The following is a 25,751-nucleotide window of genomic DNA, read 5'->3' on the forward strand; positions in this document are numbered from 1 at the left end:
CCATCTATGGTCCTGAGGTGACATACTCTTACAAATAGGCAGAGCTGTCTCATATGGATAACAGCTGTTTGGCTAGGAAGATAGTGCTGTACCACACCTGGATTTGCCTCCTGTTCGTACTCTTTGGCATTTTGAGCAATAAGAGCTGGATCCTGGAGCCACCAACTACCCTCTTGTGAGCTATCAATCCCATGAGAAACTAAAGAGGCAGGGAAGGCCTACATATACATCATGACCACAGTTCTGCAAAAACCTGAGGAAATGTTTTAGAATCCTGCAAACAAACACCTGGATGTTCCACCCTGGGAAGCAGGTGCCAGGCTAGATGCACATTCAACCTGTAATGTCTGTTCCTGGACCCAAGCTCATTCCCCACAACCAACACTGGCTCTTCACAGTCACCAACAGCTTTCTGTCACCATGATCCTCACTGTGACAGATGTGCTATGCAACATGGAAAGCCACGTCTATGGTGTTTAGTCCTGAGGTCTAGACCTTGGTGACTGGACAAAGGTTCACCAAGTATGAAGACAAGCAGAACCAGGGAAGCTGCATTCAGTGTAAGGAAGAAAGGAGGAAGGCTGAGTACTAACTAGATGCTCTAAATTCTCCCCTGCCCAGTAATGGATACTCCCCCCCACCCCGACCCTTCACAAGAATGAACACTACTCATCCCATATATTTTTATATTGAAAATATCTTTTCATACTCTACAATCTGATCATGGTTTCCATCCATCTCCTCCCTGAACTTCTCCACTTCCCCACCTTCTCAATTACTCTCTCTCTCTCTCTCTCTCTCTCTCTCTCTCTCTCTCCCTCCCTCCCTCCCTCCCTCCCTCCCTCCCTCCCTTCCTCTCACCTCTAGCAAACAGGCACATAAAACAAACAAACAAACAAAAACCAAAACAAACAAAAAACCCAAGCCAAAATAAAACAAATCAAACAAACTGAAAAAAAAAAAACCCAAAACAAAAACCAACAAACATATACACGCAGACACACATAAGACCAGTAAAGTAAAATGGACAGAGCATCAGGAGACAAAATATCTCCAAGAGTACCCTTCACAAATTTTAAATGCCCCTCCTGGTCCCCTTTTACAGTGTGGGTACTTCTGGACTGGCTCCCCAGGCCACTCTTTTCCGATGGCAGTGACACTTGATTCATGGTGACCGGCTAAACATTTGCGGTTCTCAACACTCTGGCCAAGCTGACATGTTTAATTCACCTTTGGTCATTTTGGATGCCTACCTATCTTCAGAAATAGACATCGCTATACAGACACACAACACGAAAATAGCGTCATCGAGCTGCGCGTCATCAAGCCACACCCCCTGCCTAGTGGGGAAAGCGGCGCAACCACCCTTTAAAGGCGCGTGCAAAAACAAAAGCCAGTCAAGTTTTGCGGCGGAGGCAGTTGGCCGCAAAGGCGCATGAGCAGTGACGTCATCAGCTGCTCTTTAATCCTAAATTTATGTATTTCAGGGTTCGGGGTGGAGGCAGGAGTGCATATCTGTCTAAAAGCAAAAGCTGCTTAGCGACCGCCAACAGAACTGGTAATTACACGTAATCGTGAATAGCCGTCATCCAACAGGCATTTACTAAGTACCTAGTATATGCCAGGCACTTTTCTGTGGGCTGCTACCTAACCCAGCGGTCTAAGTCTGATCGTCAGGCAGCAGTCAGCTTTCCACCACCCCACCCCTTGCCTAACACACTGGTCTGTGCACAGTAGGCGTTCAGAACAAGTCAAGCAATCAAAGTAAAGACCTCTTGGGACCCTTGGTGCTGGAGCTGTTGACTTGCAGAGACCCTGCAAGGAAACTGGTGGCCAGTAGCGGGTGCTGTGGAGTCACCTGGTCAGGCTACACGAATGGCGGCCGCAGCTGCTGGTGGTGGTGCTGGACTTGCGGTGTCAACAGGATTGGAGGCAGCAACGCTGCAGAAGCTGGCGCTTCGGCGGAAGAAGGTGCTGGGGGCTGAGGAGATGGAGCTGTACGAGCTAGCGCAGGCTGCAGGCGCCGCCATCGACCCGGATGTGTTCAAGTGAGAAAGCGAGGGTCGGGATTTTGAGCTCATACTCCCTACAAGTAATACCTGCTTCATGACAACATTTCTTGCGTCCGCTACTGTAAAATATCCATGTCTCTATAAGGGGTTTCAAGACCGTGGTCCAGCTGGCGCGACTCCTGGATCATGTCCGCTTTGTACCCTGCAGTGTTCACTAAGAACTGCATTTGTTTTCCTAGGATCCTGGTGGACTTACTGAATCTGAACGTGGCTCCCCTTGCCGTCTTCCAGATGCTGAAGTCCATGTGTGCTGGGCAGCGGCTGGCAAGCGATCCCCAGGACTCGGTGTCCATATCTCTGTCCACATCCACATCAGAGACCCGAGGTTAGAGGTGGCCTGGGTACTTCTGCCCAGAGGGTGGCCGGGTGGGGGAGGAGCAGAGAACCCCAGGCTGGCTTGTCTTAGAACTTCTCAGCCTGTCTATAGGCCTCGTCCCAGGGTCTGCAGACCCATCTACCTTCCAGGGACCTTAGTTGGCTCCACCTTTGGGATTGTACTGTAGGATCAAAGACTGGTCCAAACAGTCTGGGGTCCATCTGTCTGACTCCTTACCACTTCATCATGCCACACTCCACAGGTACTGGAATAAATATGGCTTTGGCCTTCATCTACCTGACAATCACAGGCTCAGGGAAGTACTCAGAGAACAGAGCAAGCAACTCCTTACCTAACCTTCCCAGGCCCAGGTTAGGCCAGCACACCTCCCATCTGGGGACTTTTTGGGTTGCAGGACTGAAGCCATCTGACTGCTGTAGAACATAGAGCAGAGGTCTGACAAAAAGATTAACCTAGTGCTCAAGTGGGAAGGGCTCCCCTGCCCTTGTGGTCATGACTGGGACCAGGCGTAAGCAGATGTGGTGAGCGGAGTGTGTCACCGAGGGATTGCAGGTCCTCCAGCCTACCCATCCTATCTGTCGCTTCTGTTCTCTTTGGCTGTTGGAACCCTCTGACATACAGCTTGTCCTCCATGACAAGTGGATGGAGATCCAGTGCTGGTTCCCTGCCTGGAAGCACGGGAACAACCTGGAAGGAATCTGAATCCAAGTGGGGTAAAGTGAGCTGCCTGGTGGTCAGGCCTGGGGACCCATACATACTCATGGATCTACCCTCTTTCTAATCGATGTGTGTCTCTGGTCTCTATAACCCTCCTTTATCTGCTAGGAAGAGAAACAAGGGTAACCTTTTCCTCAGGCCTGTAGCCTCTCCAGGTCTGCTCTATGGCCCAGCTCCCAAGCACCTGCCTTCCTGCCCCGACCCCTCACTCTGGTTCTCTTGCTGCCGCTCTTCTTCTTTCACAGGCATTTGATTGTCTCATCTCTGGGTTTGGTGTTGATGTGCAATCTTCCACTGGAAACTGCCATTGTTCCACAAGCCAGGACAGCTTTGAGCTACAATACCAAGACACTGTAGGCCATCCAGCCATGCAACTGAGAACCAGGACATGTTTTCTTGCTTAGTTCACCAAAGACATAGTGTTTTTAGAATATGCAATTAGGCTGGTGCTCCAGGATAAGACCAACATCCCCACACTTGCACACTTTAAAGATCTCTACCCAGGCAGATGATGTAGGTCAGGGACAAACATGAGGTACCATGGTATGCTGTTGGGAACACGACTCCAGCCTCTTCAGTAGTCCCTCCACTGATTGCAAGTATGGCACAGGGAACAGATGCCTCCCCCAACCTCCTTGACAATACCATTAAGAGTGACATTTTGTGGTTATACACATCTACTTGTAAACTGAGCTTTTATGCCTCTTTTGTGGGCTATGGTCCCCTCCAGCTATTAGCAGGTATGGTAATGTCAGGGTTGTAGAATCAGAGTGTGTGAGCTTCTCTAGTTGCCTCCTCTCCCATATCCTCCCCATGTTGCTGACTTCTGTCTGAAGTATGACCTTTAGGTTGAGAAGGCTGAGGACTGGGGATGGACTACAGAATGAGTGAGGAATACCTGGTGAGGACAGGAGCCACAGAGTTGTTAGCTCTGGAAAGTTTAGTCCTAGAAAGTCTTGAGGGACATTGTGGAATAGGAAGCTCAGGAATATTGGGTACTGTGGAGAGAGTGGAGGGGAGTGAGCACAGGTGAGGCAGAACCTGTAGCTCACAGGCTACCAGATGAAGCATAGAAATCTCTGACTTCTGTGTATCTCAGCACCCATGCACACAGCTTTGCAGCAACCCTATCAATGGCCAAGTATGGAATGGAGAAAGTAACAGGAGTCAAACTGATCGAGCTGGAGGGATGTCATGGCAGTAATGTCAAGTTTGTGATCATTGAGGTTTGCCACAGCTTTCCGGGAGGAAATAGATTGGTATTGCTTCAGGCCATGAGTTAAATTCTGTGCAGCTCCTAGAGTCTGTAAGATGCTGCAGGCCTCTTGATGTAGCAGAACCATTTAGACTGCTGAACTATGGCTGTCCATGTGGCCTTTAATGAATCACTCTTGTCCAGCAGAGAATTAGGAACAGTACTGCAGATACTGGCCACAGTGGTCTGAAATCATGCTGAGGAAACAGGTTCAGTGCAGTTAGAATTAGGGAAACTAGACAATTTGAAACGCTGTCCCTCCAGAAAGCACAAGGGGAAATTTTGAGTGTAGAAGCCAGATATCTTTCATAAGCTGGACTGTTCAGTAAGTGTCTTGAGCCACAATGGGGCAGCTGTTGTCAAGGATTTTGAAGGACTAGTATGAAAATGAACACATCTCATGGATATATATGAACATATAATGAGATAATAATCAAATTATCCCTTGAGAGCTGTAGGGATTCATTCCAAGACTACCTCTTCCCTACAAATACCAAAAACTACAAATGCTCAAGTCCCTCATATAAAGTGTCTCTCATGCATGCTTACTTTCATTTTCCTTCCTCCCTCCCTCCCTCCCTCCCTCCCTCCCTCCCTCCCTCCCTTCCTTCCTTTCCTCCTTTCATTTTTTTCTATGCTAGGAAATAAACTTAAGAATTTTGTTCTATGTTCTGCCCTTAAACCCTGGTACATTAGTTTTCTCTATACTAGTCATGAATCATGCCAGTGAGCTACATCCCCAGGCCTTTCTGATACCTCTGAATCACAAATACTGAGAGTACAGGTACCTGACATGTTGTAGAAATTATTTAATTCCTGGCCCAAGGTTTCTACTCCACCTTAAATCAATTAGTTCCTGAATGAAAGACACACTCACAGACTTTATGTTTACAATAGGCCCCAAAAAGCATGATAGCTGGGCAGCTCCCTACTCTCCATGCTGCTAGAATCTACTTTCCTGTCCTGGCCAGCAAGGCATTAAACAGGGGTCCAGGAAGGTCACCTGAAAGAGAAAGTGGGGGAAACAGGGGGACTCAAAGAACGAGTGGCTTGTCTATAGTCTGATCAAACTGATGATTTTGCTTTTTTCACACAAGGGTTATATACACAAAAAGGCAGGATGTGGGGAAGGGGATGACAGGAGCGTTGGTGTTTAGGAAGAGTACGGATATCTTCCAGAACAAAGTGTCAGCTGGGTGAAGGTTCAGGGGACAGGTCACTATGATTCTGCCTATGGTTCACTTGTCCTTATGTAAGTTGGTATTATCCACCAAGGTTACCTATCTACAAGGTCTATGACTACTCAGGCTGGCAATTTTCCACCAAAGCTGCTTGTTTACAATAGCTTATAGCCATCTGTTTCAATATTTTTCCACAAAGACCCAAGACTTTGTGTTAGCAAGCTGACTTAGGCCTATTGCTGATTTTAGGCCTTCAGTGTATATGCAGAGCTGCCCCTGACACTTTCCTATTGATAACCCTGAGTTATTACTATTTACTATGTTCCATCTGGGTTGCTTCTATCTCCAACTGGCCAGCCCACAAGGCGAAGCTGTCCATGGCTACTACTTCTCCCTTCTCCAAGTTCTTCTCCTCCTCCTCTGACCCCAAGTCTGGGAAAACTCAACTCCACCTGTGTCTCCTCTGGCTAGCTACTGGCTGTTGTCATCTTTATTTACCAATCAGGAATAACTTGGGTTATAACAGGGTCACAGGGGCTATGTGCAGACTCCAGGGGCCCTACATTTAGTATTACAATAGGCAGTAAAAGACAAAACCTCAAACTGGCACACATGTACATGTGCATGGCTCTACACATACACACACATGCTCATGCACACGCACACACACAACATGAGAGTAATTTCCTTCCCCATCTCTTCTAATTAGTTTCAGTTTTAAGTCTATTTTGTCAGATATTAAAATAGCTATACCTGCTTGCTTCTTGGGTCTGTTTGCTTGGAATACCTTTTCCATCATGTTATTTTAACATGATAATTGTCCTTGATAATAAGGTATGTTTCACAGGTGCAGCAGAAAGATAGATCCTGTTTTCTAATCCTATCTGTTAGTCTCTGTGTTTTTTATTGAGGAAATTGAGACCGTTAATATTGAGAGATATTATTTATTATTATATAATTTATTATTATAAATTATTATTTATAATTTTTTATTACCCATTATTTTGTTAACATGTGGGTTTCTTTTCCTTTCAGTTGTTCTAGGATTATTTATTCCTTTTTCTCCTCTTGGGTATAGCTAACCTCTTCAGGCTGTTTTCTCCCCAGTGTCTTTTGTAGAGCTTGATTGAAATTACTTGTTTTTGATGCGAAATGTTTTTCTTTCTCTGTCAATTGTGATGAATAATTTTACTTGTTATAGTAGTCTGAGCTGACATCTGTGCCCTTATTGAGTTTATAGAACATCCATGTAGGCCCTTCTAGCTTTCAGAATATCCTTTGAAAATTCAGGTATTAGTCTAATGGTCCTGCCATTATATGATTGGGTCTTTCTTTCTCTTGTAGATCTTAATATCCTTTCTTTGTTCAGCACTTTAGTGTGTTGGTTATTATGTGTCATGGGGAATTTCTTTTCTGATCTTGTCTATTTGGTGTTCTGTGTGTTTCTTATTACTCAATGAACACCACTTTCTTTTAGTTTGGGAAAATTGTTTTTCCCTCTTTAATTTATTTATTTATTCACTTTACAGGCTGATTGGAGCCCTACCCCCACTCCATCTCGATCTTCTCCTCCCAGTCTCACCCTCACACCCTCTCCCTCTTCCCCTCATCCTCTTTTCCTCAGAAAAGGGAGGCTCCCCATGAATACCAACCCACCCTGGTACATCAAGTCACAGCAGGATTAAGCACATCCTCTCCTACTGAGGCCAGACAAGGCAGCCTAATTATGGGGAAGGGATCCAAAGGCAAGCAACATAATCTGAGTTAGATATAGCATGTAGTTTTAAAAAATGAATCATTCTAAATCCTGCTTTGCACCTGCATCAGTGGTCTCCCCCACCCCAATGGCCAGCCCCAAGGAGCCATCTTGCCCTGGTTTCTATGACAAGCTGCTACCAAGCTACTCCAGTCAAAACACTCTCCCGAGCTGGCTCTCCATCCCAGCTAGCCTGGGCAAAGCTCCATGATTTGTTCTCTTTCCAGCCCACCACCCCACGGCCAGCTGTGGGAATGTTCTTGCCAGCCTGTGCTAAGCTGCGGTTACTTCACCCCTGGTTCTCGGTCCTTTGCCCAATCTTCCCATTCCAAAACCTGGCCAAATTCTGACCTGGCTATGTTCTTTCCATCCTGCCCACCTGAGTCACTGGGAATGGAAAACACCAGACAATCTTAGTTTAGAATCAACAGATGATACAACCCCTGGGTGCAGAATCTATCATCCTAAACTCATCAACTATTCTTACGCTGGAAATCTTCCAGTGGTGGAGGTCACCACCAGGTGTGACAGATCTTGGTCTACATCCTGCCTCTTGCTCCTGTCTTGCTGTACAAAATGGGCTGTTTCTTCCTCCCACATCCCCTCTTCCTCTCTCGGACTCAGAAGGCCAGTCTCCTCCTTTTTGCCTAGTGATTGGTGGCGGCTTCTTCTTCTTCTTCTTCTTCTTGTTCTTCTTCTCCTTCTCCTTCTCCTTCTCCTTCTCCTTCTCCTTCTCCTTCTCCTTCTCCTTCTCCTCCTCCTCCTCCTCCTCCTCCTCCTCCTCCTCCTCCTCCTTCTTCTTTTGAAACTTCTAAAAAGTTTATTTGAAATTAAGCCCCCTTTCCCTTAAGGCTGCACATTAGATCCTCAATGGCAGATAGGTCTGTAGTGATGGTAGCAATTCAGCGTGATCCTGCTCGAGGTCCACAGAATAGGCACGGGTAAATTCTGCAGGGATGTTCCACTAAAACCATCCTGGTATAACAGGTGCTTACTTGAGTCATTTGTGGCAGATTTTATTCCCATGAACTTGTAAATGTTGGAATTCCAATGACCTTTAAACCATAGCTTTTACCATAATTGAGAGGAGGTGGTAGGCAGGAAGGAACCTCAGAAGCCATGGTACATCCACTTTAGTTCCCAGCAAGCCTCTGGGAATAGTCTCAATAGTTTTAAGCTCACAGCCAAAGCTGTCTAGCACATCAGAGATGTTGTGACATGATGTTCAGAGCCGAGACCACGCAGCAGTTTGTGTTTAAGGAGACAGATGTGGATGAGGAAAGAGGTCAAAGCAGAGGTGATTGGCTTCTTGTCTTTATTATCCAATCAATTAATTAGGAGAAAATTCCTCTACAGTTAGAGAAAACCCTCACTTCAATTATTAGGGGACCCATGTGAAGACCAAGCTGCACATGTACTACATATGTGTAAGGGGCCTATGTCCAGCCGCTGTAAGCTCTTTGGTTGATAGTTTAGTCTCAGTGAAGCACCATGGGCCCAAATTAATTTACTCTGTAGGTCTTCTTGTGATGTCCTTGACAGATTGGGAAAATTCTTTTATGAATTTGTTAAAAATGTTTTATGTGACTTTGACCTGGATTTCTTCTTCCTTTATACCTGGTCTTGGTAGGTTTGGTCTTTTCATAGTGTTCCAGATTTTTTAGATGTTTTGAGCCTGAATATTTTTTGATTTAACATTTTCTTTGTCTTTAAGACTTGAAATTCTTCTCTTCCATGTTGAGGTTTTTGTTTGACGGTCCGAGTTTTTCATTTCCAATTTTATATCAATTTGGGTTTCCTTTAGTGATTCTGTTTCTTTGTCAGATTCTATTTTTATGTCTTTAACTATTTTTATTCAGTTGTATTTTCACTTTTTTTTTTGAACAGGGTTTCTCTGTGGAGCCCTGGCCACCATAGAACTCACTCTGTAGACTAAACTGAGAGATCTACTTGTCTCTGCCTCCTGAGTGCTGGAATTAAAGGTGTGTGTCACCACTGCCCAATTTTTCAAGGTCTTTATTAAGGACTTTCTTTATATCCCCTTTAAGGTCTTTGAATATATTCATGATTGCTATTTTTTAAATTCTTGTCTTATGCTAAGTTTCTTTTCCCAGGGCCTAACACAACTGGGTTGCTGGTTTCTGGAGGAGACGTATTGTCTTGGTCATGTTTGTGTTTTTGAAGTGGGACATAGGCCTGTAGAGTTAGTGTTTGAGATGCTTCTTGATGTATGTGTGTATCTGATCTTGTCTTTATTGGATGAGTGTTCCAATCTTTGGTTGCTGTTGTTCAATGTAGGTTCTAGCAAGGTGTGGAGTCCCAGCCAAATGTGATGGCTGTGGCTTCCCTGGTGGAGAATGGTTCTATGTCCCAGCCAAGTTTGTTGGTTAAGAGGTCCCTGGTAGAAAGCTGTTTTGCAGGTCAGTGGGAGAGTGTAGTGGTTTGAATATGCTTGGCCCAGGAAGTGGCAGTATTAGGAGATGTGGCCTTGTTGGAGGAAGTGTGTCACTGTGGGGGTGGGCTTTGAGATCCTCCTCCTAGCTGCCTGAGGAGTCAGTCTTCTCTTGTTTGCCTTTGGAACAAGATGTAGAGCTCTCAGATCCTCCAGTATCATGCCTTCCTGGATGCTGCCATGCCTTGATGATAATAGAATGAACCTCTGAACTTGTAAGCCAGCCCCAAGTAAATGATGTCCCTTATAAGAGTTGCCTTGGTCATAGTGTCTGTTCACAGCGGTAAAATCCTAACTAAGATGGAGTCACAAAGGAATGGGAAGTCGCTGAGCGGTGGTGTCGCACGCCTTTAATCCTAGCACTTGGGAGGCAGAGGTAGGCGGATTTCTGAGTTCGAGAGTTCGAGGCTAGCCTGGTCCACAGAGTGAGTTCCAGGACAGCCAGAGCTATACAGAGAAACCCTATCTTGAAAGACCAAAAAAAAAAAAAAAAAAAAAAAGAATGGGCTGGAAGAATGTGGGGACCCTGTGTTTAATAAAACATAAAGTCTGTAGGGGATGGGTCAGACTGGAAGGAGGGCAGGTTGCTGCTGGAGTAAGAATAAGTCTGGAGAGGACAGAAGGAAGATAAAGGACTTTACCTAAGTCTCAGCCTCGTGTTGCAGCTTTGAGTCCCTGGCAGAGGGAGGCTCTTCAGGGATGGGAGGGGGGAGACATAGAGGATTAGAAATGTGGTAGAAGAAAAGGCCTTCAGGGCTTCCAGGAAGAATTGAGGGAACTCCTGTCTGCCTCATGGAGGTGGGCTGGGAGGAGATATTTCTTTGTATGTTGAATAAACTCTTTATATAGCTGAGGGTGACCTTGTTACCTCTTGCCTCTATCTCTTGTCTTTTTTTTTTTTTTTTTTTTGCTGTGATTACAGTGCTGTGCCACCATGCCTGGTTAATGCATTGTTGGGAATCAAACCCAAGGCTTTGTCTATGCTAGGCATACAACTAGTGAACTTTGACACCACTGCCACCCTCCCCTCTGTTCCTCTCTCCTTCCTTCCCCCTTTAAAATATTTTCACTAAATTACTCAGATTAGCTTTAACTTTACTGTGTAGGACAGACAGGCCTTGACCTTGTGGCCCTTCTACTTCAGTTTTCCTAGTCCCAGAAGTAGCTAAAATCAAACCCCTCTGTCCAAGGTGTCTCCTATCTTAATCTTCCAAAAAGTGAGATTGTAGGAATGTAGCACTATACCCAGCTTTTTACAAAACCATGTAAGCCCAAAATTATTTGAATCTATAGATGCAAAGCCCATAGCCATAGAGGATATAGAGAGCTAATTAGATTGGATAGTTTGAGCTAATTAAAAATATTAATTTCTTATTTCCTTTCTTCTTTTTCTTTTCTTCTTCTTCTTCTTCTTCTCCCTCCTCCTCCTCCTCTTCTTCTTCCTTTCTTTCTCCCCCCATATTTTTTTTCTGGACAAGGTTTCATGAGGTCCAGGCTGACCTAGAACTATGTATCCCAGGTTGGCCTTTAACTCACAATTCTCCTGCCTCTACCTCCTATGTCCTGGAATTACAAGTATATTCCACCATACCTGTCATATGTTCTATATAACATGGCTTTCAGAAAAGTGAAAATTGGGCTTGGGTAGACCCTTTAGCAGTTATAAATTGAAGGGGAAAAACTCGTGTGTGGGGCAGCTCGGGCCCACCTGCGCACCACGGAGGGCAGAGTCCCGGAGCAGCTGCAGAGGCAGCCCATGGGGACACTTGGAGGCCGGGTCCGGAAGGCTTTTCCCGCCTGCGGAGGTTTCCCACATACGCAAGAAAGTCCCAGGCCCAGAAGACACATGGAATCCAAGATGAAAGTTTTATTATCCATGATGGAAAAGTTGGATCTGAATGTGGATACGCCCACAAGAGAGCTGGCTTATATAGAGAGTGGGAAGGAGGAGGGACCAGGGAGGAATAACTTAATTATCTAGGCCCCCAGCCTTATTAATATGTAAATCTCTCGAGGCAGAGGCCTGTTAGTCATGCCCTTTACCTGTGTCTTACGTGACTGACTATACAGGTTAAATGGAGATGAGACCTTTCAAAGTAAAAAACATGTACCATGCAGAACCTCCCAAACCTGTATATTCAGCAAGGAAAAAGCAATGGACCCTAGGCCATTGGCAAGTAGGGGACATGTGTTAGAGTCTGCAGTGCAAATCTTACCATGCTGGCAGAGGCTGGGATTCTCCATCCTTATGGGTGGGACTGATCCAAGGGCAAGCCTACTCCTTGGCATGTCTTATCCCTAAGGCCCTCCTAGTTTTCCAGTCACTGTCAGAGCCCAGAGGCCACCATTTTAAATTAAAGCTATAGGACAAGTGCATACTCATTGTTCTGGTGGGTTTTACAAAATTAATTAATTAACTAATTAAAGCAAGAATGAACTAAGTATAAACCAAAGAACACATACATCAGTGGCCTTCCTCTGTGTGTGATTTCATGGTTAAAGGTTCAGCCTCTGTAGGAGTTCTACAGTAATCAGTAGCTAAACTCAAGGCTCGAGGATTTCATGCTATTTGAGGGACATGGGAAATCAACACGCTCTTTCAAACCATCAGAGACTGTTCTCAGACATCAGTTGTGTACTTCCTGCCTGTGGGGCCTGATTAATGAAGGTGTGGTGACTACTCAAGTGTGAATTGTATGACAGTGAGTGCATCCTGCCATCTATTTGTGGGAAGATCACAACTTTCCAGTGCAGAATAGGTTGATTCACCTTTCCTAAATGACCTCCTAAGAGTGAGAGTGAGAGGAACCATTCCCGTCTCCACCCCTTGGTTCCTGAAACTGTGGATCCTGACTGTGGCAGAAGCTGTACCCTATATTAGATGCTCAGTCAAAACATATATTACCTTCTGGAAAACCTAGTCTAGCCCTCTAGGCTACTGCTGCTAATAGGAGCTGTGACTGTGTCATTGCACACTCTGTCAAGACAGCTGCTTTGTGGGATGGGGAGGGCAATGATAAGACCACTTATTCATGGATGTGGGCCCACTATCAGACTTCTCTGGCTGGAAAGGGAGTTAATCACAATCAGTGTCACTTCTGAACCAGTATTCAATAGACTCCACAAAGTCTTATTATTCCTTTATCTACATTGTACAATTACATTTTAATAATTATATGCTTATAAGCATGTATTTATAAATTATAAAATATATAATTATATTACCAGTTATATGAATTATATCTTATAATTTATACTTATATATTACCATTTATAAATATGTAATTCATAAATATATATAATATAATAATTATAGAAGGCCTTGGGTCCCTCTGGTGAAAGACTAACAGTGATACTCTAAGGTATTTTAGCAGTACTTTCTCAGAGGGACCTGGTCTTCCCTTCATTCAGAGACTTCTTGGTATGTAACAAGCTCATTTAGAAATTGTCTTAGGGACTAGACTCTGTGTGGCTATAATCTATTGTAGCCTTTCTTTGATTTGTTCTTTTTTTTTTTTTTTTTAACTTTTACAAGTCACACCAAATGTAATAGGCTTTGTTTCTTGTTCATTCTTGTTCATTCATGGAAACACCACTCCCTGTGCCAAACATATGCAAATCACTGCACTCCACTCCCTGGCCCTCATAGGTCAACTTCCAAAGTCCTCATAGTCTATAGCAGTCTCAACAATGTTAGAAGTCCAAAGTTCAAGGTCTCTTCTGAGATTCATCCAGTCACTTAAGTGTAATCCCCAGAGCAAGACAGAAAGCCACTGGGCAAAGTCCAAACTCTGCATCTCCATGTCTGATATCAAAGTGGTCTTCAGATCTCCAACTTCTTTTTCATCTTTGTTGACAACAAAATTTTTTCTCCTAGGCTGTTTCCACTCCCTGTTAGGAGCTTCCCTCAGCAGATAGACTATGGCTCTGGTGTATGGTTGGTAGGGTCCTGCATCCACTCTGCCACAGGGCTGGGCTGCTCAGGGAGACAGGATGCAGGAAGTTGACCTCATTTACCCCACACTGTCACCAGGCTGGTGTTGGGCTGTGGGGATGCTGGGAGACACTGCTCAGGCGAGGGTAAAAGGGAAGCACAGTCTGAGGCACAGGACAGCCAGAGCTGGCTCTGGTGTTCCCTGGCCTGCAAGGAGGCCAAGGCTGTCTGGTTCTCAGGCTCTTGGGCACCCAGATGCTACTGGGGTCCACAGAAGAGCTAAAAGTGGAGTTGGAGCCCTTGGCAGGATCTCGCTCAAGGGCCGAGGGTAAAAAGAGGGGGAGCTCTGGTTGGGCCCGTGGGGAGAGTCTTTGGCTTGTCAGTGGTGGTAGGCTTGGCTTAGACTTGATGACAGCTATGGTTGGGAGTGCAGAGAGGCCTTCTATAGATTAGACCGAAACTATAGGCAAAAGTCTCCATGCCTCCCTAGGGTAGATCCCAGTGAAAAGAGGCAGTCCATGGTTTTAAGACACTTACTGTAATGGTGGAAAGTGGATGAGTAAAACTATATCCCACTTCTCAAGGCAGGCCTGAGAGGTTAAATACTTTCTTGCAGGAAGGAGTGTCTGAGAAGGAAAATTTATTGGCTAAGTCCTCCAGGCCTTTAGGTACCTCATTAGAATGTAGATCTTTTTTGAGTCTACATGACCACAGGTCACGGGAAGGTTTTGGGGCATTGTCCTTACGTGATTGATGACCACAAATCTATGTAGAGCTGCAGCCTCATGCCAGGAGCCTGGTGTCCAGGAATCAGGCAAAATGCCTACCGTCCCTTTAGGGTCACTAGGGTTTCTAGCCTTAGCTCAACCAGGAACCAGGCATCACTGGAGTGACTGTCATTTTTAGTGAAAATTTTGGGTGGGGTGGAAGTATCAAAAGAAAATACTACACAGGCTGGAGGGGTAACACAACTAAGCCTGAGGGGTAAGGAAGGTTGAGCTTTGGGAAGACAAGGGATTATTGAACCAATTAATTATCCCATGGATTGTACAGTTTGAGGGTATTAACATCAGTTTTAAACATTTGAGTAATCTAGGTAGAAATCATGGTTTCCTTACTATCATGTAACTTTCCCCAAGTTCAGTAGCCATTTGACTTTGGCAAGAGAGTTCATCTGTAGCTGGAAGGTCCCAAGTCTGTCCTCAGTGGGTCTCAGCTGTCATCTGTGGAAGTCAGAGTTTGTCTCAGGAGTCTCAGTCAGATGAGCTGACTGGAGGAAGGCAGCTTTGTTGTCCCAGGCAGGTCCGAGGAGATGGTATTCAGTCTTGGTTGGATGGTCTTTAGTAATCTGGAGTTCTGATGTGGGTCTTTGTCACCTGTTGGGGGTACACTTCAGCTGGGTTTGCCCCACATTGGCAGCGCCAGTTGTAGGGTTGGTGGACGCCAGGGGCAGAGCCAGACCCAGTTTTCCCATGGCAAACTAGGAGCAGAGCTAACAAGGGGAGGGCAGCAGACAGTCCCTGGCAGGGGGTGTGGCCAGACCCGCTTTTCATGCTGCAAACCAGCAGTCACAGCAGTGGGTGGGAGTGAGCAAATGAAGGAGGGAGGAGGGGAAGCCTACACTATGGATCACTAGCAAGAAAGAGCCAGTTTAGTGGCATGTGAGAGATACTGTTTTCTGTTAACTGTGAATTAGACCAAAACATCCCAGTAAGTAGGGACAATGGTGGTGAAGACCGACCCATAGGTGAGAGAATAGAGTTATTAACTGCCCCTACCAGCATCCTGAGGGCATCATTAACAACCAGAGAGATTCTAACATATGCCAGACCACCAGGTCCATGTGATGAACTGAGGCTACACTCAGAGCTGGTGCTCCTGAGCCACAGAAAGCAGTTTACCAAGCCTGGGAATGTCTCAGCAGTGAGAAAGAAACTGTCTCAAAGGAGAGAGGAAAATCTCACCCAAGGGGAAAGGTCGTAGAATGAGGGTCAGTGAAAAGACTGAATTCTCCAACTGAAGGGCAGCACAAGGGTATCTCCGAGTTCAAGAACTCTCCCTTGAAACCATGTGGATGTGTATTCTGACCAGTGGGGGTAGGGGGCTTCCCAGTTCTCCAAATTGTAGGCTTGAAAGCTCTGGCACTGCCCACGGTACTGAGCTCGGGCGTAGGCCTGGGGGATTAAAGAAAGACTCAGGGGGGCTGGAGAGATGGCTCAGGGGTTAAGAGCACTGACTGCTCTTCCAGAGGTCCTGAGTTCAATTCCTAGCAACCACATGGTGGCTCACAACCATCTGTAATGGGATCTGATGTCCTCTTCTGGTGTGTATGAAGAGAGCAACAGTGTACTCATAAAAGAAATAAACAAATCTTTAAAAAAAAAAAAAAAGGGGCTGGTGAGATGGCTCAGCGGTTAAGAGCACTGACTGCTCTTCTAGAGGTCATGAGTTCAAATCCCAGCAACCACATGGTGGCTCACAACCATCTGCAATGAGATCTGATGCCCTCATATGGGTGTCTGAAGACAGCGACAGTGTACTTACAAATAATAAATAAATAAATCTTTAAAAAAAAAAAAAAAAAAAAAAGAAAGACTCAGACTCGGGTCATCCATTATAAGAGAATGCCAAAACTTTTACTGAGCAGGTTCAATACACCAAGCCAGGGAAGGAAAAATACAAACTCAGGAAAAAACAGGAACTCAATTGGAGGGCAATAGGATGTCAAGTGTAAATTCCCTTCCTGGGGAACCATGCCTCAGTCAGGATGTTTTGATCCTAGAGGAACCACAGAATGTTACTTAGTAGATAGCAGTATGCAGAAAGGCTCAGCCAGGGCATAGCAGCCCTTCGGGGTCCTACAAGGCTAGTGAGTATTGGATCTCTATGTGATAGCAGAGGGTAGGATGCAAACCTGCAGAGTTTCTAAATCTGACTCTCAGAACCATATGATGTGTTTCTAAAAGGTAAAGAAAGGGCGGATATGTTCTATTGAGGTGTAGTCAGGTATGGGGGTGCCTTGGTGGGCCCATTCCCCCTGAGGGACCAACCACACGATAGTATAATACAGAATAGAGTTTATTAAGGACAAGGAGAGGGGAGTTAAGAGGATTGTAGAGGCAGAGAAAGGGAGGGGGGGGGAGCAGAGAAGTATAGGCCTGCCATGAGCATGTGGAGAGAGAGGGAGGAAGGGAATGGGGAATGGGGAAAGAGGGGAGAAGGGAAGTGCAAGAGAGCAAAAGAGCAAGGAGGAGGCAAGCAGACCCTTTTATAGTGAATCAGGTATAACTGGCTGTTGCCAGGTAACTATGGGGTGGAGCTTACCTAGCTGTTGCAGGTAACTGTAGGGTGGAGCTTAGACAGAATGCTAATATCTGGCATCTTGAAAATCTTGGGGTCTCCACAGCAGATTCAATGTTACAACTTCTTGTTTCAGTGTCTGGGATCCACACAAGATCTTCTGGGCTCCCCCAAGGGGCTGGCGTCACTGCTCCAGCTCTATCTTCTGTAGCACTCTAAGCTCAGGTTGACTCTACTCCACTGCTGCTGCTGTTCTTGGTGATCATCCCCTGGTACTGGCATCTCCGATACACTGGGGTCTTCCAATGCATCTAGGCTTCACCAATATCCTCTCCTAGGCTACCTTCATGATGCTAAACCTCAAATCCTTTGGATGATCCCTTCAGTCCTGGGCCATCAACTACAACTGAGGCTTCACCTTCTCCAATGGCCTTCCATGGCCTTTTACAGTGCCAAGCCTTAGCTGTTCTTCATGACCCCCTTTATGCTTTCAAAAGCAGTACCACCTGAGTGACTCTTACACATTACCAAGTACAGCTGCAGCATGAGGCACAACCTTGAGTATTTCTGGAACACAGCTTCTTTGTGCTTTCAGAAACACTTCCCAGAAGATTTCACCTCAATAATGCTGGTCTCAATCACCATATTTCTTAGCTCCAGCTAACCAGCATTAGTTGTCTTTGACTATTGACTATAAAGCCAGAGCCAAATGACCGAAGCTGCTGACTTCTGTTGCTTCCTGGAACTAGAACTTGGCCCCCTTGTTATATTACATTATCACCAGCTTTCTGTTTTCCAACTCCTTCACTGCCGCAGCTTGGCTGTCCTGGATCCTGGTCTGTAGATTGGCCTTGAATTTAGAGATCTGCATGCCTGTCTTCTGGGATTAAAGGACTATACCACCAAGCCTAGACTTAAGCTTTTCTTTCACATAGCTCTTGCTCTGTCTAAGATTGGCCTTGAGCTCAGAGATCTGCTTGGCTTTGTCTCCTGGAATTAAAGGTGTGTACCACCATTTCTGGATCTAAATTTAGCTAGGTAGGTTCTTGCCTTAAAGTCTCATTCCCCTAATCTTCTATCTCCAAGAACACAGGATTCAGATCCATTTTTACTTCCTGGTGCCCCTTTAATACTCGAACCATATATTTTATATATTTTTTCCTTTCTAAGCTTGTTACACTTGTTACTTAAAATGTTCTTCATGAGGATTAACCAGAGAACAAAGTCTCTCTACTGGGCTTTTTTTTTTTGAGACTTCCTTTGTCAATTCAATTAATGTAAATCTCTTTATCTTAGCCTCAGGTAGACTTTACAAATATGGGTAAATAGTAGCCAAATTCATCACCAAAATACCACAAAAACTGTCTCTACACCATGTACTGAAATTTTTCTCCACTGAAACCTCTTGGCCCATGTCTGCACAGTTCAAATCACAGCAACAAAGTCTTCCATATTTCCATTCTAGGCTCATTAAGGCCCACTTAAAACATTCCATGACTTTCCAAACTCAATGTCCCTAAATCCACATTCTTCCAAACAAAAGCATGGTCAGGCTTATCACAGCAATACCCAAGTCCCTGATATGAACTTCTATCTTAGCTAGGGTTTTACTGCTGTGAACAGACATCATGATCAAGGAAACTCGTAGACAACATTTAATTGTGGCTAGCTTACAGATAATAGAGGTTCACTCTATTTTCATCAAGGTGGGAACATGGCAATGTCCAGGCAGGCATGGTGCAGGCAGAGCTGTGAGTTCTACATCTTCATCTGAAGGCTGATAGTGGAAGACTGACTTCCGGGCAGCTAGGGTGAGGGTCTTATAGCCCACACCCCCAGTGACAAACCTACTCAACAAGGCCACACCTCCTAATAGTGCCATTCCCTGGGCCAAGCATATATAAACATCATAAATAGCAAATGGTCCATGGCCTAGTTTTTGAATGGGATATGAAAAATGAACTCTACAAGGTCAGGCCATTTAGATGTTGCTTTGTCTATGCTGCCCACTACCATACCTACAGTGCTATTTCCTGTTTCCCCTGCACCAGGGCCCAATTAAAACCACCACATTTAATTCATTCAGCTGAGCAGCACTAAGGCCTGTCACAAAGAACAGGGCAAGAACAAAGCTATTTAAATGTGCTGGGCCCCTCTCATCATTTTGTGTCTAAAGCACCACTAAAGGACATGTCTTCTGAGTCTTCATTGTAAAGAATTTGACTTACACAGTAAGTCTAATTTCTCTGAGCCTTAAAATCCCTTCATAAGGCTCCTTTCAGTAGGCCATCTTTTGACAAATGCTTTAGCCAACCAATCAAACCAACTTTGATACTGTTCTTAAACTGTGGGAGGTTTTGTGTTAAACCTATATTCTCCTCTGAGTAGGCCCATGTCAAAAAACAGCCTGATCAAGTTTTAAGTTTCTTCCACTATTAATTTCCATCCTTAAAATCTATCCCTACACATTTCCCCAAACTGCTAGAATGAGTCACCAGACTTATTAACCCTTTAGTAGTATAACACACCTCTTTAGTGATTAAACTTTCTATGGCCCCTCTAGGAGCCTGTTTAGCCTTAAACCTGGTTCTAAGTCCCCAGGCTACGGTGGGCCCTGAGGACATCAGTATTGTGTTGCCTGGCTTCTCTTTTAGGGGAGTTCACTATTGATTCTTTGAATTCCCTTAGACAAAGATAGTGAAGTCAATACTGCAGGGGTTGGGATGAGGATGCCTCTGGTAAGAGTGGAGACAATAATTCCTGGGATAGATAAACCAACCATTCAAAACTGAGGGTTCAAAGGTCTCAGCCTCAGTAGACTGACTCTTCCCACACATCTGCACTCCAAAGTACAGAGTCCCATTCCTTACTTCTACACCCTCTGAGATGGTAGTTGAATTTTTTTGTAATTCAACCAGTCTTATAATGAGGGCTTTGGTTTGATTTTTTGCAACTTGAAGTCTATGGCTGCTGAAGAGAGGATTCTCTTCCAGGGCTCACTTAGAAACCTTTAAACTTTGTCAGTTTATCCAGAGATGCTAGAGGCAACAATCCAGCACCATTATTTTCCTTATTTTTCCCACAGATTGTCAAAAGTTATATGTATAAAGTCACTACAATTTAGTGTTCAGTTACACTTGTTCCGTCCATACAATAGGTAAAGTCAGGATAATCAGATGCATTTATGTTGAAAAGTTGTTTAAATAGTTCACACCATGGATTTTTGGTGTTCTACATGATACTGGAAGAGCATTCAATAACTGTAGCTATTGGTGACTTGGAAAAACCTGTGCCAGATATTTAAAAGGTTCATCCTTAAAATTCTCTTTCTCTTGAGCCACTCCTGGAATGATAGTCTTCATTAGTCAGGGTTCTTTAAAGGAACTAAACTGATGAAATGAAAACATGTATTAAAATACTATATTTTAATACACACACACACACACACACACACACACACACAAAGGGGATTAATTAGAACGGTTTACAAACTGAAGTCAGTGATACAGTCCAACAGAAAGTCCAAGAATCAAGCAGTTTTTCAGTTTACAGCATTCAGTTTCAGTTTCAGCATTCCCAACCTTCTGCTAGAGTCCCCAGGGATTCTTACAGAGCTCCTAGTCTTGACTCTATGTTGGAATTGCAAAGGAGATTCTAACCCTAGCAAAGAAATGCTTCAGCAGCAGGATAGATGAGCCAGGGAAAATGAGAAAAAATGAGGAAAAAACAAAAGCTTCCTTCTTCCCTGTCCTTTCATGTGGGCTGCCCATAGATGTGGCCCAGAGTTAGTGCTGGTGCGCTCACATCAAATAAGCCAGTTTCGAAAATCCCTTACCAGTATGCCAGGATTTTAGGTTTTAGTTGATTCTGGATGTAGTCAAATTAACAACCAAGATTACTAGTCACATATCTGCAGCTGAAACAGGTTGCATACAGCAGAAAGGTGGGCATATTTCCTGGGAAAGAAAACGGTGAATGTGCTGCAGCTGGAGGCTGCCTCGGTCCTAATTATTGGGTTCTATATCTTTTCAGGAAGAAACCGAGGTGGCCCCATTCTTGGCAATGTGACTATAGCAGCAGAACGTGGAAGTCGTGAAAGACCCATCCAGAGGATGCCACGCCAGCCCAGTGCTACTAGGCTGCCCAAGGTGGGAGGACCTGGAAAAAGTAACTCCCGAAGCAGCCCGTAGGCTACAACAAAGACTGCACTTGACACACAGTCCTCAAGGCGGATGGTGTCCACCTCTTCACTTCCTTAAACCCTTCTGAGAAGCTGAATATCTGTAGCTTTTTGATAATATTAAAAGATTTAGATTTAGAGTGAGTTCTATGTGGAATCCTGGTTTTGCTACAGCCATACTAACTGGGACGCATAACAATGATTTTTGTCTTTTTGGATCTTATTTGGAGTGTAAGAAAATATGTATATAGATGAGTTTTCTTATAAACAAGCCAGTATACTTTTCAGAATGTAAAAAGTTCCCTACAAGGTCCACCCTTCACAGTAGGTAGGGAGGGGTACCAGTATGGTCGCCCGGTGAGTCCAAGGCCCAGTATGGATGGGCTGTTACCCTCTGATCATATATGTTGTGAAGAGTTAGTAACATGCATTTACCTCTCTCTGCCAAACCTCCCTTTAACAATTAACCCAGTATTAGGGATTTTGTGGCCATTGCCTACACAGATATATTTAGATCCTCTCTCTCTCTCTCTCTCTCTCTCTCTCTCTCCCTGTGTGTGTGTGTGTGTGTGTGTGTGTGTGTGTGTGTGTGTTTCTGTCTTTCTCTTTGTTTGTTTTTAAATTGATACAGGCGGTCACTCTATAACCCCTGCTGGCCTAGAACTCAATGTCCCCTGGCATCTGCCTCCTGAATTCTGGGACTAACTTTATGTACATTCCACAGCTCACCATGCCAGGCAGAACTCTTTATTTCTAAGCTTTTTATTTATTTTTTTAGTTTTTATTTTTATTTTAGTTAGCATGCCTCCTCAGTGTAGGAGTGATCAAACATCTGCTCTAAGTGGGCCTAAGCCTCTGCTATGATTGTAATGTTGTTGAGCATTCACACAGTCTCCTACTCCTTGGCCTTGTCTCTCCAAACCATAGTTGAGAAAGGGCTAGTAGTTACTGCTCACCTGCCCAAGAAGGAAGAAAGCACACTCAATGCTTGAATCAAGTCCAGATACAGTGGCTACTGTTTCTTTAATGGAAGACACATTATAGGTACTCTTCCATGACTCCCTTCTTCCCACACTCTGGCAAAAACATTATTTCCATTATCACCCCCACAGCCCTCCTGTGAATGCTGTGGCTACCATGGTACAAGCAGATGGCCTACTTTGTGTTGAAGGCAGGCACTCTGAGTTTGAGAATCAAGATTTCAGAGGTGTCACCAGCAGTGCATAGGGTCAAATAGAGCAGGGATTAGCAAAATTATTCTCAAAGGTTAAGGTGCTAAACATTGCAGATTTGGTTTGTCACAACTGCTCAACTATGCCAGAGTACTACAGAAACAAACACACAATCTATACATGACTGGTTGTAGCTGTGTTCAGATTAAATCTTATATATGTGAAATTAGGCAGCTGCCCTCAGGTCCAGAAAAAGATAATCCCAGAGAAAACTTGCTAGGTGTGATGGTTTGTATATGCTCACCCAGGGAGTGGCACTATTAGAGGGTGTGGCTCTGTTGGAGTAGGTGTGGCCTTGTTGGAGTGGGTGTGTCACTGGCTTTAAAACACTCATCCTAGTTCTTCCAGTCTGGGCCCGAGCACTGAACAGATCCCAGGTGGCAGCTCTGCACCCAATCTCACAAAACCCAGAGGAGCAGACCTCCCAGGAGCTCTAACCTGGGCAGTATCTTAGGTAAGGAGACAGCAACACCCGCCTCAAACAGGGAATAACTGGGACCCACTGGGACCCAGGAATTCACTCCTGGCCTGGAGCACTAGTTCCTTCCTGTCTGTGCTTGAGCACTGAGCAGATCTTAGGCCCCAGCTCTAACCCCAGTAGTAACACTGACCCCACACAGTTCTGACACAACCAAGATAATAGGAAAGACAGGCTCCAGTCAGAAACAGGGCAGGTAGCACTAAGGAGATACAGATGGCAAAAGGCAAACACAAGAACATAAGCATCAGCAACCCAGGGTACTCGGCATCATTAGAACCTAGTTCTCCCACACTAGAAAGTCCTGAATTCCCCATATCGCCAGAAAAGCAAGATTCAGATTTAAAATCACTTCTAATGATGATGATAGAGGACTTTAAGAACATAAATAACACTCGCAAAGAATTTGAGGAGAACACAGGTAAACAGGTAGGAGCCCTTAAAGAGGAAACACAAAAGCCCCTTAAAGAATTAAAAGAGAACATAACCAAACAGGTGCAGGAATTGAACAAAACCATCCAGGACATAAAAATGGAAGTAGAAACAATAAAGAGATCACAACGGGAGACTATCCTGGAGATAGAAAACCTAGGAAAAAAATCAGGAGTCATCCATGCAAGCATCACCAACAGAATACAAGAGATAGAAGATAGAATCTCATGTGCAGAAGATACCATGGAAAATATTGACACAACTGTCAAAGAAAATGCAAAATGCAAAAAGTTCTTAAAACATCCAGGAAATCCAGGACACAGTGAGAAGACCAAACCTAAGGATAAAAGGTATAGATGAGAGTGAAGATTCCCAACTTAAATGACCAGCAAATGTCTTCAACAAAATTATAGAAGAAAACTTCCATAATCTAAGGAAAGAGATGCCCATGAACATACAAAAAGCCTACGGAATGCCAAATAGACTAGACCAGAAAAGAAATTCCTCCTGTCATATAATAATCAAAACACCAAATGCACAAAGCAAAGAAAGAATATTAAATGCAGTAAGGGAAAAATGCCAAGTAACATATAAAAGCAGACCCATCAGAATTACACCAGACTTCTCACCAGATACTATAAAAGTGAGAATATTCTGGTCAGATGTCATACAGAGCCTAAGAGAATACAAATGCCAGTCCAGGCTACTATGCCCAGCAAAACTCTCAATTACCATAGATGGAGAAACCAAGGTATTTCATGACAAAACCAAATTTACACAATGTCTTTCCACAAACTCGACATTACAAAGGAAAATAGTAGGAAAGCTCCAATACAAGGAGGGAAATTATACCCTAGAAAGAGCAAGAAAGTAATCCTCTTCCAACAAATGCAAAAGAAGATAGCCACAAAAAGATAATACCACCTCTAATTACAAAAATAACAGGAAGCAACAATCACTGTTCCTCAGTTTCTCTTAACACCAGTGGACTCAATTCCCCAATAAAAAGACATAGGCTAACGGAATGGATACATAAACAGAACCCAGCATTTTGCTGCATACAGGAAACTCACCTCAGTGACAAAGACAGACACTACCTTAGAGTAAAAGGCTGGAAAACAATTTTTCAAGCAAATGGTCCTAAGAAAGAAGCTGGAGTAGCCGTTCTAAAACTTCCAGCCCAAGAACACAAAGGGAGGGACTCATGGCCTCACCTGTATAGGTAGTTGAGGGTGGCCTTGTCAGGCATTAGTGGAAGTGATGCCTTGATGCCTGAAAGTTCGGATTCCCTAGTGTTGGGGAATATGAGAGCAAGGAGGGGGGAATGGGAGGATGGTGGGAGCACACCTTCACAGAAACTCCCAGAATTATATGGATTAGACATGACAGAGGTAGGCCACCAGAGGACTAGATTCCAGAATTCAAACAAAAAATTATCTTGATACTAAAATTTGTTTTGAGAATTGTATATTGCAGAATACACAGCCTTGGTGTATCTACTCATCAAGCAAATTGAGCAGACCTTCTCGAACCTCTGATGTCCTGGAATCTCAGCTGGATGCAGTGAAGACATAGACGTCAGAGGCTTATCATTTTACTCTTCTCCCTGCCCCTCTTCTAATATCTCAACGGTCGTAATCGGCTTGAAGAAGTTAATGAAGAGTCGGCACTGCTATTCCCTGGGCTTGGGGACTGAGGTGGTTAAAAGAGGTCTTTCTAGGGAAAAGTAGTGGTTTTGTTGGAACAGGGGGGAATAGCTAGGATTTATTGCATAGCCATAACCTATTGGTAGAAATCTGTATAATTGTTATTAAGTTGAAGTTATGATTTCTTAAATGGTACAAAATTTACTTTGATTTCAAATTTAAGGTTTTCATTGGTATGAGTTCCTTATTGATATAAAAGTGAGATTAATGTTTTTACTCTCATAGGCATTGTGCCTACATAACACATTTAGGAATACAAGGTTTAGACTCAGTCCTTCTTTAACTTTTTTAAACTGATTTGAGATGGTTAGCCTGTGAGTTAAGGGCCTATAGCAAATTCAAGGCTCTGAGTTTATTGTTAGGATGTCTTCCATATCTTATTTAGAAATAGCTGAGAGGAGTTAACAGAAAACAGTCCAGATTGCCTTACATGGATAGTTGGTTTTCAAAACATCAGAATTCCACAGAATTGACATTACAAACATTTCTGTATTAATGTTCATTTTGATTAGAGACCTGTCTGCTCCTGACAGCTTCCTGTCTTGGATTCTTAAGAAGAAATTGAGCATCTTTGGAGTTACTCCAGTTGTGGTGAGACAGCCACTAGATAAGAATTGCCTCTTTTCATCTACAGATAAATTACTGTCATGAAAAGGACACACTTTCGGAATAGTCGACTGATTATATCTGCCAAGACAGAGCAATTAGCCCTTAATAAT

The 25,751-nt window shown here is 44.2% G+C and overlaps 1 protein-coding gene across 1 annotated transcript; it reads left to right on the top strand.

Moving 5' to 3' along the window:
• Window positions 1-1,518: 1,518 nt before the first annotated feature.
• Window positions 1,519-21,328, top strand: Mzt2b (mitotic spindle organizing protein 2B). Its single transcript, XM_028778270.1, has 3 exons — window positions 1,519-2,048; window positions 2,252-2,397; window positions 21,037-21,328. Exons 1-3 carry the CDS (start codon window positions 1,876-1,878, stop codon window positions 21,192-21,194), a joined length of 477 nt encoding a protein of 158 aa, XP_028634103.1. The 5' UTR covers window positions 1,519-1,875; the 3' UTR covers window positions 21,195-21,328.
• The last annotated feature ends 4,423 nt before the right edge of the window (window positions 21,329-25,751 follow it).

The sequence above is a fragment of the Grammomys surdaster genome, unplaced genomic scaffold, assembly GCF_004785775.1.
Source record: "Grammomys surdaster isolate TR1022 unplaced genomic scaffold, NIH_TR_1.0 331, whole genome shotgun sequence".
In the NCBI taxonomy this organism is placed as follows: domain Eukaryota; kingdom Metazoa; phylum Chordata; class Mammalia; order Rodentia; family Muridae; genus Grammomys; species Grammomys surdaster.